Source organism: Mustela nigripes, chromosome 2, assembly GCF_022355385.1.
Source record: "Mustela nigripes isolate SB6536 chromosome 2, MUSNIG.SB6536, whole genome shotgun sequence".
Lineage (NCBI taxonomy): Eukaryota > Metazoa > Chordata > Mammalia > Carnivora > Mustelidae > Mustela > Mustela nigripes.
This window is the reverse complement of record NC_081558.1, coordinates 95,169,120-95,181,664: the sequence shown is the minus strand read 5'-3', so window position 1 is coordinate 95,181,664 and position 12,545 is coordinate 95,169,120. Positions and strand designations below refer to the sequence as shown.

General features: G+C 52.7%; 1 protein-coding gene across 1 annotated transcript; it reads left to right on the top strand.

Moving 5' to 3' along the window:
• The first annotated feature begins 9,594 nt into the window (after window positions 1-9,594).
• FOXL2 (forkhead box L2) lies at window positions 9,595-12,161 on the top strand. Its single transcript, XM_059387986.1, has one exon. It carries the CDS (start codon window positions 9,835-9,837, stop codon window positions 10,966-10,968), a length of 1,134 nt encoding a protein of 377 aa, XP_059243969.1. The 5' UTR covers window positions 9,595-9,834; the 3' UTR covers window positions 10,969-12,161.
• Window positions 12,162-12,545: the final 384 nt, after the last annotated feature.

Below are 12,545 nucleotides of genomic sequence, written 5' to 3'. Positions count from 1 at the left end.
AAAAAAACAAAGAGATCAAATATATCATCATTGGGGCACATGGCTGGCTCAGTCAATACAGCATGCAACTTTTTTTTTTTAAGATTTTATTTATTTGACAGAGAGAGAGAACACAAGCAGGAAGTAGTGGCAGAGGGAGAGGGAGAAGCAGGCTCCCCAAGGGAGTCCAATGCAGGACTCCACCCCAGGACTCCGAGATCATTACCTTGAGCCAAAGGCGGATGCTTATCCAATTGAGTCACCCAGGCACCCCAAGCATGCAAATCTTGAACTTGGGGTGATGAGTTTGATGCCCACATCTGGGGTAGATAGAGTTTACTTAATAAAATAATAATAATAATAATAATAATAATAATTGCCAAGATTTTTTAGTGTCTCCTCTGTGCCAGACCTTGTGTTACTTTTCACACTGAATCCTATTTAGTCTTCTCAGAAACCCTGTGACCTAGATACTATCATTAATGTTTTGCAGATGAGGAAACTGAAGCACAAAGAGGCTAAATAATAGGCCCAAAATCACACAGCAAATAAATCACAGAGTCAGGATTTAAGTCTAGATCTGTTGAAATCCAAACCCAGATTCTCTCACACTACGGTTTCACTCATTGACAATGACACTGACTTCTAGGGTACAGACATCACTCTCTCTGATTTACAGATGAAGAAGCTGTTCAACAATAACTAGTAAAATTTGAAGATGTCTGTGCCCTTTGACCCAGCACCTCTCGATAAACTGTAGCACAGAAGCACTAGCAAATATATATAAGAATGTCCATAGAAGGACTACTGGTAACAGAGTAAAGAATAGTAAATAACCCAACCATCCCTCCACAGAATGTGGATAAATAAACGGTGGTGTGTGCACACAATGGAATGGTGCAACATAGTGAAAATGAATGGGGCTTGTTTTTGTGTATCAACTAGGAACTTTTCAGAAACATAAGGCTAAATGAAAAAAGCAAGCACGTGTCTTTCTACAACAGCAGGATACCATTAATATAAAGTTACGCAACACAGAACAATACTAAGTATTGCCTAGAAAAGGATACACATGTAGTACAAGTATAAAAACAGTTATGAGATTACTAAGGACCAACTTTATCCTGGTGATCTCCTCAGGACAGGGAGGGCAGAGAGGGATCAAGGAAAGGTACAGGAGGGTCCTCAACTATATCTGTAAGATTTATTTCTTAAAAAGAAAGACGTGTGTTAGTTAGGCTGTGGAGAAACAGGAATCCCATACACTTCTTATGGGAGTGTGTAATATTTCCATTAATAAGAAGGTAATTGGTAATATCCCAAAGTTACAAATGCACAAACCCTTTAACACCCTTTGACTTAACTCTTTACTTGTAGATTTTTTTTACAGATATATGCACATACCTACCATACATTTTTACAGATATATGTCCATACAATACCAACATATACATATATACAAGATTATACATTACAGTATTATTTATAAAAGCAAAAGATTGGGGGTGCCTGGGTGGCTCAGTCAGTTAAACCTCTGACTCTTGGTTTTGGCTCAGGTCATGATCTCGGTCCTGGGATTGAGTCCGCATGCACATCCAGGCTCTGGGATCCATGCTCAGCAAGGAGTCTGCTTCTCAACCTCTCCCTCCTTCTCCTTCTGGCCCTCAGCCGCCCCCTGCTTGCACAAGCTCTCTCTCTAAAATAAATAAATAAATCTTTAAAAAAGGCAAAAGATTGGAAGAAGTCTAATACTCTAAAGTCTAATGCTCTGAAAAGAAAATTCATTGATATAGAAAGATTTCTAAGATACAGAACACTGTGCATTAGATGCAGCCATGTGCAAAAGGTGAAGGAGGGAAGGAGAATGTATATGTGCTGCCGAAGCGAGCACTGGAGGGAAGGAGAATGTATGTACATGTGTTTGTATATGCACAAACTATGTCTGGAAGGATGTATGTAAAACCAGAGTCACTGGCTACCTGTGAAATGGGTGACCTAAAGACGGAGGTGGAAGAGAGACTTTTCACTGTAAGCCTTCGATATTTTTAATTTTTGGTACATGTGAATATATTGCCTATTTTAAAATGATAAAATTGGGGGCACTTTGATGGCTCAGTCAATTAAGCATCTGCCTTCGGTTCAGCTCACGGTCTCAGGGTCCTGGCATAGAGCCCTAAGCCCCATAGGGCTCCCTGCTCAGTAGAGAGCCTGCTTCTCCCTCTGCCTCTGCCCTTCCCCCTTCCCCCATCCATGCACTGTCTCTCTCTCTCAAATAAATAAATAAAATCTTTTCGGGCGCCTGGGTGGCTCAGTGGGTTAAGCCGCTGCCTTCGGCTCAGGTCATGATCTCAGGGTCCTGGGATGGAGTCCCACATCGGGCTCTCTGCTCAGCAGGGAGCCTGCTTCCTCCTCTCTCTCTCTCTCTCTGCCTGCCTCTCTGCCTGTTTGTGATCTCTCTCTGTCAAATAAATAAATAAAATCTTTTAAAAATAAATAAATAAAATCTTTTTTAGAAATTAAAAAATGATAAAATTTTAAAACTCAGCAAGTTTCCATAATTTCCCAGGCCAATATTCGTAAGAATTGGGACAGAGGTCTGTGTTAACCACTGGTGCCTCCCAGCCTGTGGGGGGCGTGCATCAATTAGAGTACCAGGACCTCCTTCCCATCTGCACTACCTCTGCGGCCTAAAGCAGCCCTTGTATATTTCTGGACCTGAGTTTCCATCACCTAAATGAGTGGTCCCTTCCTGTTCAAATAGGCTACCAATCCCCAATCCTCAGAAATGTTGCCTCCTAGCAAAAGGTTAGGTACCAAGAAGTACCTGGAATAGAACATACCAGAATGCTGGACTGTTCTTATTCAAAGCACCAAAATCCTGACCACTGTTTCCCCAACAAAAGCCTGCTTGTACCACCACAGCAGCCTGTCAGCAATTACCCCCAATTACAAACCCAGAGCCCAGGAAGCCCTCAATTAGTCTGAAAAGGGGCCTGAGGCGGAGCCAGCTGCACAGAGCATAGTGCCCATATATCGCCTCCACCCACAGGGCCAGCACACTCCTCTCACTCAAACCCAGGGGCTTGGCTACTTTGTAACAACGCGCTTAGGACCACAAGAAGGCTGCTGGTTCTCCTCTGAGTGACCATTGCCTGCAGGGCACAGTCAAGTCTTCTTGCCAGAAGTGCAGTTCTCCAGATTTCAGGTTTTCTCCCAAATCAGACCACACAGATCTGCCTCCCTACATTAACACTTTCCCAGGCAAGGTGCAACATCTCTAGGTTCTAATCTCCTTCTAGGAGAAGATGAACATTCCTGGACAAACCCTGCAGATAGAGAGGTACCCAAGCTAATGCCCCTCAAGCATCATGGTCATGGGCTTGGCTCAGCATTTGGGAGGAGGACCAAATACCCATCTCTTCTCAGAGAAAGATGGCCTCTAAGTTCTGCTCTGTAGCATCCAGAAGTAGGATGGCCCATGATCCAATCTTCTGCAAATACCCAAACCATCCCTGCACCTCAGTTTCTTCATCTATAAAATGAGAATAGTACCAACACCTTGGATTTGTCATAAAAATGAAATGAGAGCATGCATGAAAAGTCCCTGGCTCAAAATAAGTGCTTATTAAAGGATATCTCTTATACTCCTTAAAATGATGCTGATGATAATTGCTGGAAGTACACAGTGGTTTTTAGAGAATCCTATCTATAAGGAAAAGGCCCTGTTAACAATATGTCTGTCTGTACAGTGCTGTAGTTTGTTCTACTTTGGAAAACCATTGGGCAATATCTTCTGTAACTACATATATGCTTATTCTCGTAGGTATTCACTCAAGAACAATAAAATGCCCCTCACAAAAAGTCATGCACAAAAATGTTGACAACAGCTTTATTTATGATATCTCAAACCTGAAAACAATAAAAATGTCCATTCATAGATGAGCAGATGAGCAGATGAGCAAATTGTGTACTATTATACAGAAATAAAGAAAAATTAATGTCTGACATATGCAACAAGATGAATGGATCCCAAAAATATGTTATGCAGAAGAAACCAGACACAAAGGAGTACATGTTGTATGCCCCTTTTATATGCAGGCAAAGTTAATCTATGGTGATAGAAATCAGAATACAGTTATACTTGGGAGGAAAAAATAAAAGGGTACCTTCTGAGGTGACAAAAGTGTTAATATCTTTTTTTAAAGATTTATTTATGTATTTGAGAGAAAGAAAGAGCGCAGTGGGGAGGGGCAGGGGGACAGAGAGAATCTCAAGCAGGCTCTCCACTGAGTGCGGAGCCCAAGTCAGAGGGTTGATCTCACCACCCTGAGATTGTGACCAGAGTGGAAACCAAGAGTCAGATGCTCAACTGCCTGAGTCACCCAGGTGCCCTAACATTCCATATCTTGATCAGGGCAGTGGTTACATGGTATATTGCATATAAAAATACATCAAGCTGTATACTTGAGATTCATATTATTTACATATGCAAGTTATACAGCACACACACACACATATACCCCATTTTGACATAAGGAAAATCTTCAGAAGGCCAGTAGTGCAAATCACAAAACTCAGCCCTTCTCTTCCCCTTCCTCTGGACTTCATCAAAGACGAGTATCAAAAATGCCCTCCTGTACAGAAGGTTTTTACATGGTGCCCATTTGTGGAGAGAAACTTGAGCAGGAAATGAGGATGAAGAGGAAGGGCTCTTTCAGCCACCTCTGCATGGGCCTTATTGGCCAGACAGCAGGTTTTACCTTATAAGCTGGCTGCTGCAGATGCAAAAGCCACTCCATCTCTAGTAAAGTTTATTAAGTGTCTCACACAGGTCCTCAACATGAGAATGGTGGCCTGTCTCCTTGCCTAAGGTTCAGCACCATGGCTGTGCAGCTGTAATGAGCATATAGTCCCAAATGCCAGGGGGACTCTCAGATCCTGAGCTGGCCTTCCATGGTCCAGCCACTCTTCCCCACCTGCAGTCCCTTTCTTGGAAATTCCAACTTTATTACAAGGAAAGAGGCATCTCTCAATTCTCTCTGTGGAGTGGAGGCATTTTGCAATGCCATTGGAATGCATTAAGTCAATCCTGGTGGATTGACTCAGTGGCTTAAAGTCCACTGAGTGACAAGCGGAGGACAGAGTCTCTACCCATCAAGACTTACAGTCTGGGTGTGGAGAAAGGCAACAAGCCAACTTTAAACAACACATCACGCTCTCAAGCATGGGGTGGGGGTACCTAGTGGCAGGGTACTCACCGTTCAGGGCTGAAGAAAATGGCTTGGGGCCAGGGGAATTATAGCCATGGAACACCAAAGGAAGCTGGTGAGCAGTTCCTGCCTCCCTAGAATTGTCTCTCTGGGAGCTTCCCAAAAGTCTCTGGAGAGGGAAGGTCCCACAGTGTCCAGGAACCCCCACCCCCACCCCACCACCTTTTCTCCTTGAATTAGGCTCAACCAGGAGAAATGCCTACCACTGTCCTGCAGTCTGCCTGGTGAAGGGAAAGGCACACAGTTCTTGGGGCAAAGAGGTGATAGTGAACTTGAGGCCCAACATCAGTGAAGTAGGGAGGAGCCCAGAACTCTAGCCTACGACCTCCCAGCCCAGCCTCTCACAGGGTTTGGCCGGTAGGATTCACTAAGATACCAACTGGAAACAGCTCTCATCTGTGAGTTCTTCCCCAGAAAGTGTGGTGGCTTTTCCTCTTTCTCTCTCTCTCTCTCTGTCCCTCCCTCTCCACTTCCCTATTCTCTCTCACTTTCTCCCAAGCACATATTTGGGTGTCTCTGCTAATCCCAAACAGGCCAAATAACACCTGCTGGCCTGGGGCCTGGCTGTGCCGGTGTGTGTAGAAGAACCAAGCCCCTACTCCCACAGCAGCAGGGAGTTCAGCTACAAAACAGAGACCGAACTTGTGTGAATGGCCTGTGTGAAAGTGCCTCAGGGATATGTTCTGTACCTAAGCTTCCCAAAGAACTCTGAACAGCAACCTCACCAAGGGAACATCGGGTGGCCGCCCAGTCACCCTAACCCTGAGCCAAAGACATCAAAGAATCCTCAGGCTTCTGGGAGTCAGACTTGTGGACAAGAGGTCCACAAGTCTGTGTCTTGAGTTAGCTGAGTGCCCAAGTGTGTAATGAGGCTTAAAGTCCAGGCATCAAAGTGGCACGTATTCCACCAAAATCTGCAGGATCTGAACTAGTATTTGTGAGGGCAGTGGGGAAAAGAACTGCAGGGGGTACAGGGTTGACTGGAGAGAAGTGCATGGAGGAATGTGACAGGAGTAGAGAGACCTGGAGTCCACGAGGGTGTAGGTGGAGCTGGGAGTAGTGCTGACCGTTGAGGTGTGCAGTCGTGTAGGGATGTGCAAATGAACGCATCCAGACTTCCCTTTTCCCGGCTCGCGCGCGCCGCGGAGGCCACATCCACAAGGAGATGGCTGCGGCAGGCTCAGTTCATCTGTCCTCGCGCAGGGCGGGAAGCCCGTGGGTATTTCAGGGCCCCGCCAGAAAAGGGTACCTCGGGACCCGGTTCAAGCAGCCGGCGGCGAAACGGGGCCAGGCGATTCGTGCCCGGGAAGCGCGCTGCGAGCGTCGGGGTCGCTGGGCGGCTCACCTGGCAAGACCCTGCCGCCGGCATCCAGGGAGGCGCAGCCGCTTCGGCGACTGTTGCGGGATTCCTGGCATTGCGGAGAGAAGCGTCTCCCTTCGTCCCTCCCTCAGGGCTGAGTGAATTGCTGGCAGCGGCTGTCGGGGCCGCGCCCCGTCGGCTAGTCGCCCGCACCGTGTGAACCCGCGGCGCCCGCGCAGGCAGACCGGCAGAAGGCACTGGCGGCTCCTGAGCTGCGACCGCAGGCCCCGGGAACCGCGGGCAGAGAGGCTAGGAGCTCCGCCCGGCCCTCGGAGGTGGGCACCGCCCCGAGGTCACTGAGCTGCGGCTCGGCGTCGCCGCAATGCCGCGGAGAGAGAGGATGCCCCCCCACCAGGAGCCTCGATGCCGTCTGCCTGCCGGACGGGATCCCGACCCCGCCAGGAAGCGGGGCCCTACCCAGCCGCCCTAGAAGGTTGAGAAGTAAACCAAGGCGCGCCCCACCGCTTCCTGGGGAGATCAATACCTGAAAGGAGCAGGACTCCTCCTCTGTCCACTAAGAAACTCCTTCAGAGGAACTCCTTCCTTTACCCCACCCCCTACAAACGAGCGCGCGCGCGCACACACACACTCTTTAAAGGCTGAAAAGGGAGCCGAGTTTGGAATTCGGGGAAGTGATGACACACAAAACAATGCTGTTACACCTGGCTGCTGCAGGCCAGCAGCGGAAATGCCTTCGAGGGTGAGAGAGAGACAGAGAGCCAGCCTGGGTGGTCAGAAAAAAAAGAAGAGAGGAGAGCGCTCGCGCGCGCGTACACACACACACACACACACACACAGGCTGGGGCCAGAACCAGCTGTTTTTTCCCCCGTCCAGACCGAGGAGGAGGATGGGCGCTAGGGTCAATGTGCAGCAGACCCAAACCTCACACCACTCCCACCCCTAGACTAGGCATGGATGGGGGGTTGGCTGGTGAGGAAGAAGAAAAACACCTGCACTCCTGCTCAGGAGACAGCCATAGAGGTTTTTGAAGAGGTGTTGCTTACCCCGGTGTATACTGGGAGCAGTGGAAGAAAACAATCAAGCTACCTGGAGATATTTTCAATGGTGGGTAGATAGAGGAGGATATTTACTGAGGTGAGTTTAGGAGAGCCCTGTTCCCTCTTACTGTAATGGTCAGACCAGACTGCCCTGCTGACCTCTCTGGAGTCATTTTCAAGACATTGAATTCCAAAGAACCCCTCACCTAATCCTCCTTTCCTTTAATCTCAGAATGTAGATCAGAAAGCTGAGTGGGAAGCAGGCAACACAGGCAGGTGGGCCGTGGGTGCTGCGCTGTGGGTGCTGGGCCCATAAGAGCCCTTAGGCCACAAAGCACTCTTCAGACTTCCTCAGAGACTGGGCTAGGGGGAAGTGGTAGTAACCAGCATTGGGGCAGCCACTCCAGCCATGCTCATCCAGACATAGGACACCCCTTCATGACACTCATTCAGTCCGCCTTCCTCCCCAAAGTATCCCGGCCCCCTCAGTACCAAGCAGTTTGGGGTATGAGGATTCAAAATACAAGACGGACATCTCTCTCACACTTAATGATTACAGATCTTTTGTTAAGGCTAAGTTAACTGTTAAAAAGCACAGCTGTCTTTCCGGGCAGCATTAATTTCCCCTGGAGGTAGGAGCATTCACCCCTTGGCCCTGGAGAAAGATCAGAACAAATGTCTTGTCAGGAGAGAGATTTGAATAAATGCCTCCCTCACCGCCTCTAGCTCTTCCTCCCAGTCTGTGACAGAATATTGACAAAAAAGGGGGGAAGGGGAAGAAAGGAGAGAGGGGAGGAGAGGGAAGAGAGAGGAAAAAGAAAGAAGATGCAACATCCCAGAACCACATTTACTGATAGGTGACACACATGTACCATTACATATCTGTAATTATAAATGATTACCCCATAAATATAAATCTCACCTTGTAAGTGTGCATATCTCTGTTTTTGTCCCAGCACATGAGCACCTGGGCAGCTGGAATGTCACATATCTCAAGAACAGACCCTCCCCATGACTTCTATATGTGATACTGGTGCACATACAAATAAAATCCCCCAAAAACCCCACAGCAACGACCGTGAAGGAGCAGGACTAAAGTGGGGTCTACTTGGTGTTGTTAAACCACAAACCCAACTCGTAGGATTACAGCGCGGATTCTGAGCAGGGGTCTGATCCAGGGGCAGTGCAAGGAAGGGCGGCGCTTCAGACGGAGCTCCTGGGCGCCTCTTCCCGGATCGTCTCCCCAGCCCCATCCGGCCGAGTCACTCTGGAAGCGCGACGGACAGGCCAGGCCAGGCCAAGGTTTCTCGGTTCACTGACACGCGTTTCTGGGCTGATTTTCCCAAAGCCACCGCGCAGCTCTCTCCATCCCAGCGCTGTCCGGCCCCCTCGCCATCCCGCCCCTCCCCCAGCCCCAAGGCAGAAGTTTTGCCCGAAGACCTTAGCAAAGGGCAGATCAGGGGAGTCGTTTTCTTTCACCTGAAAGCCGCGAGGAGGCTTGGCGCGCTAGGGCCCGAGCTCCTTGGGCACTGGCCGAGTGTGGACCGACCCCTCCTGGGCCCTCGGCATCTCCCCGCCCAGTCCGCAGAGCGAGCACCCGAAGATTGCAAGGGCTTCAGAGAGCGTGAGCCGGGTCGTCCGCCGGGCCCCCTCGGCTCGCTGAGAGGGGGCAGGCCGGTCCGGGCTATGCGGGGAGTTTACAAAAAGTGACTGACTTGGAGATGAACTCGCCCGTGCGCGACTGGCCGCCCCGCTATAGGGGCGAAGGCGCCTGACGCAAGCGGAACTCGGCGGAGCCCATACGAATCAGAACTGAGCGAGGCTCCTGGCGCACTAGGGACTCCAGGAGGCAGCTCCGCCAGAGACGCGGGTCTTGCCTCGGGAAACCGGAGGGTGGGGGGAGGGGAAGAGCGCCGAAAAGAAAACCCACCGAGGCGGGGACTGGCCTGGGCGGGGAGGGGCGGCGGGGCCGAAGCCCCTCTCTGTTGGGCGGACTCCCCATGGCCAGAGGCTGAGCTCCACTCCCGCCGGCCGCTCCCTAGGGCAAGGGAAAGAGGAGAGGAGCGGAGCGAGAGGCCGCCAGCGAGCGAGCAAGCACGGGCGGCATCTGCAGTCTCCAGAAGTTTGAGACTCGGCCGTGAGCGGACTTGGTGCGCCCGGACTCCGCCGCGCCAGCACCAAGGAAAAAGAGCAGGGGCTGCCCGGCCGCGGCGCGCCGGCTTTGTCATGATGGCTAGCTACCCCGAACCCGAGGACGCCGCGGGGGCCCTGCTGGCCCCGGAGACGGGCCGCGCAGCCAAGGAGCCAGAGGCGCCGCCGCCGCCGAGCCCCGGCAAGGGAGGAGGCGGCGGCGCTGGGACAGCCCCGGAGAAGCCGGACCCGGCTCAAAAGCCCCCGTACTCGTACGTGGCGCTCATCGCCATGGCAATCCGCGAGAGCGCCGAGAAGAGGCTCACCCTGTCCGGTATCTACCAGTACATTATCGCCAAGTTCCCGTTCTACGAGAAGAACAAGAAGGGCTGGCAGAATAGCATCCGCCACAATCTCAGCCTCAACGAGTGCTTCATCAAGGTGCCGCGCGAGGGCGGCGGCGAGCGCAAGGGCAACTACTGGACGCTGGACCCGGCCTGCGAGGACATGTTCGAGAAGGGCAACTACCGGCGCCGCCGCCGCATGAAGCGGCCCTTCCGGCCGCCGCCCGCGCACTTCCAGCCCGGCAAGGGGCTCTTCGGGGCCGGGGGCGCCGCGGGCGGCTGCGGCGTAGCGGGCGCCGGGGCCGACGGCTATGGCTACCTGGCGCCCCCCAAGTACCTACAGTCCGGCTTCCTCAACAACTCCTGGCCGCTACCGCAGCCGCCTTCACCCATGCCCTACGCCTCCTGCCAGATGGCGGCGGCCGCGGCGGCGGCGGCTGCCGCCGCTGCAGCCGCGGGCCCGGGCACCCCGGGCGCGGCCGCTGTGGTCAAGGGGCTGGCTGGCCCGGCCGCCTCGTACGGGCCGTACTCACGCGTGCAGAGCATGGCGCTGCCTCCCGGTGTGGTGAACTCGTACAACGGCCTTGGAGGCCCGCCGGCCGCGCCCCCGCCGCCGCCGCATCCCCACTCACACCCGCATGCACACCATCTGCACGCGGCCGCCGCACCCCCGCCCGCCCCGCCGCACCACGGGGCAGCCGCACCGCCCCCGGGCCAGCTCAGCCCCGCCAGCCCTGCTACCGCCGCGCCCCCCGCGCCCGCGCCCACCAATGCGCCGGGCCTGCAGTTCGCCTGCGCCCGGCAGCCCGAGCTCGCCATGATGCATTGCTCTTACTGGGACCACGACAGCAAGACCGGCGCGCTGCACTCACGCCTCGATCTCTGAGAGCCCAGCGCACGCCGGCTTTGAGGATGCAGGGACGTGCGACGCCGGCCTTAGCCGAAGCCGCAGCCACCGCCGCCGGCCGGACCACGCGCCTTCTGGGGCCATCTTCTGAGCCAGCGTCCAAGGCCCTCTGAGCCTCCTCGCTCCCCTCAGCTCCTCTTGCCCCTCTTTTGTCTCCTCCGCTTCCCCTCCTGTTGCTCGCCTCCCTGCCCTCTCACTCCCCCGGCCTACAGGCCGCCTCTCCGCGCCCCTTCCGCAGGCCTCGTCTCCTCCCGGTGCCCCGGCGTCCAAGCTGGACACCCTTTGCCAAAATTCAGAGCGGAGAGGAAGTGCCGGGGCCGAGGTGCAGCCGGGCGTCGGCGGTGCAGACCTCTTGGCCTTCTCACACAGGTCGGTGCGCTCGCGCTCGGCTTTCCCCACCCGGCTGCCGCGCAGTCCTTGGCTGGAAGCGCCGGTCCGGGCGGGCAATGAGACCCGCGTCGCCCGAGAAAGAGACGAACGTGTGCTTGCTCCACGTCGCCTCTTGGAGCGGTTCAGAAGCCGCTTGCCCGGGCCCACTGGATGGGGCGGGGGTTGGGCCCGAGCGGGAAGCCGGGCTGCCTCGCTAGGCGGCCTGCGCTGGGGTTTACAACACATCCCCGCTCCGAGACAGCCTTCGTGTCCTCCGCTCTCCGTCTCGGCGCTTCGGGCACTTTTAGGCCGGGACCGCCGGCTAACGTTTCGCCCAAAAGATCGGGAGGGCTGTTTTAGATAACATTTTAAAATATTTTTTTAAGGGGGGGAAAAACCTAACCGGGAAAACCGGCGAAGTATTGTGGCCTTGGAGTTTGCTAAGCAAAACATGAAAATCTCTTCCAGGAGATTTGAAGTAGAATTCCTGTCGGGCCTTCAAAAAACTATGTTCAGAGAGGTAGAATAAAAGTAAAAGTTGGTTTCCTTTACGAATTGGGGGGGGGGTCCCCCCCATCATTCTAAAAACAAATCAAAAACAAATTTCCCCGGATCTTCCGATGCAAGCTGCCTGCCTGGCGGACGCTGCAGGGACGGCTCGTCCTCTTACTGATTTTTGTTTTACAAACGTCTTGCTTCTCCCACCTTGGGCAGGAAAATTGTGAAACCTGGCAGCAGTCGGACCAGGCGGGCTTGTGGCCCGGAGCCGGCTGGCCCGAAAATCCCTAGACCTGGTTGTTCTGTAGTGTGTCGTTTGGAGGACCAAATTTTCTAGAAAGAACTAGAGCACTTTTGTTGTTTTGTTTGTTTGTTTGTTGTTATTGTCTTGTCAATTCCCAAATAAATTTTTTTGTTCTTTCTTTTCAAGCGGACTTATATTATTTCTGCCTTGCCTACCTTTGTTGAGCTGCAGGTTAAAAGAGGGAGATTTCCAGCTAAGTTTTATCCTTTTTCAGATAAATAAGGGTTGAGGGCAGCCCGAATGGAGGACATTTGTGGTTGTTGCTGCCCCTCTGTTTTCAGGGGGATTGTTTGTTTTCTGTGTCATCACTGGTCTGTAGTGACTGTATAACGACATCAAAGAGATTTTATCAGTGGTGGTTCGTTCACAAGGCGTGGGTGTAGGT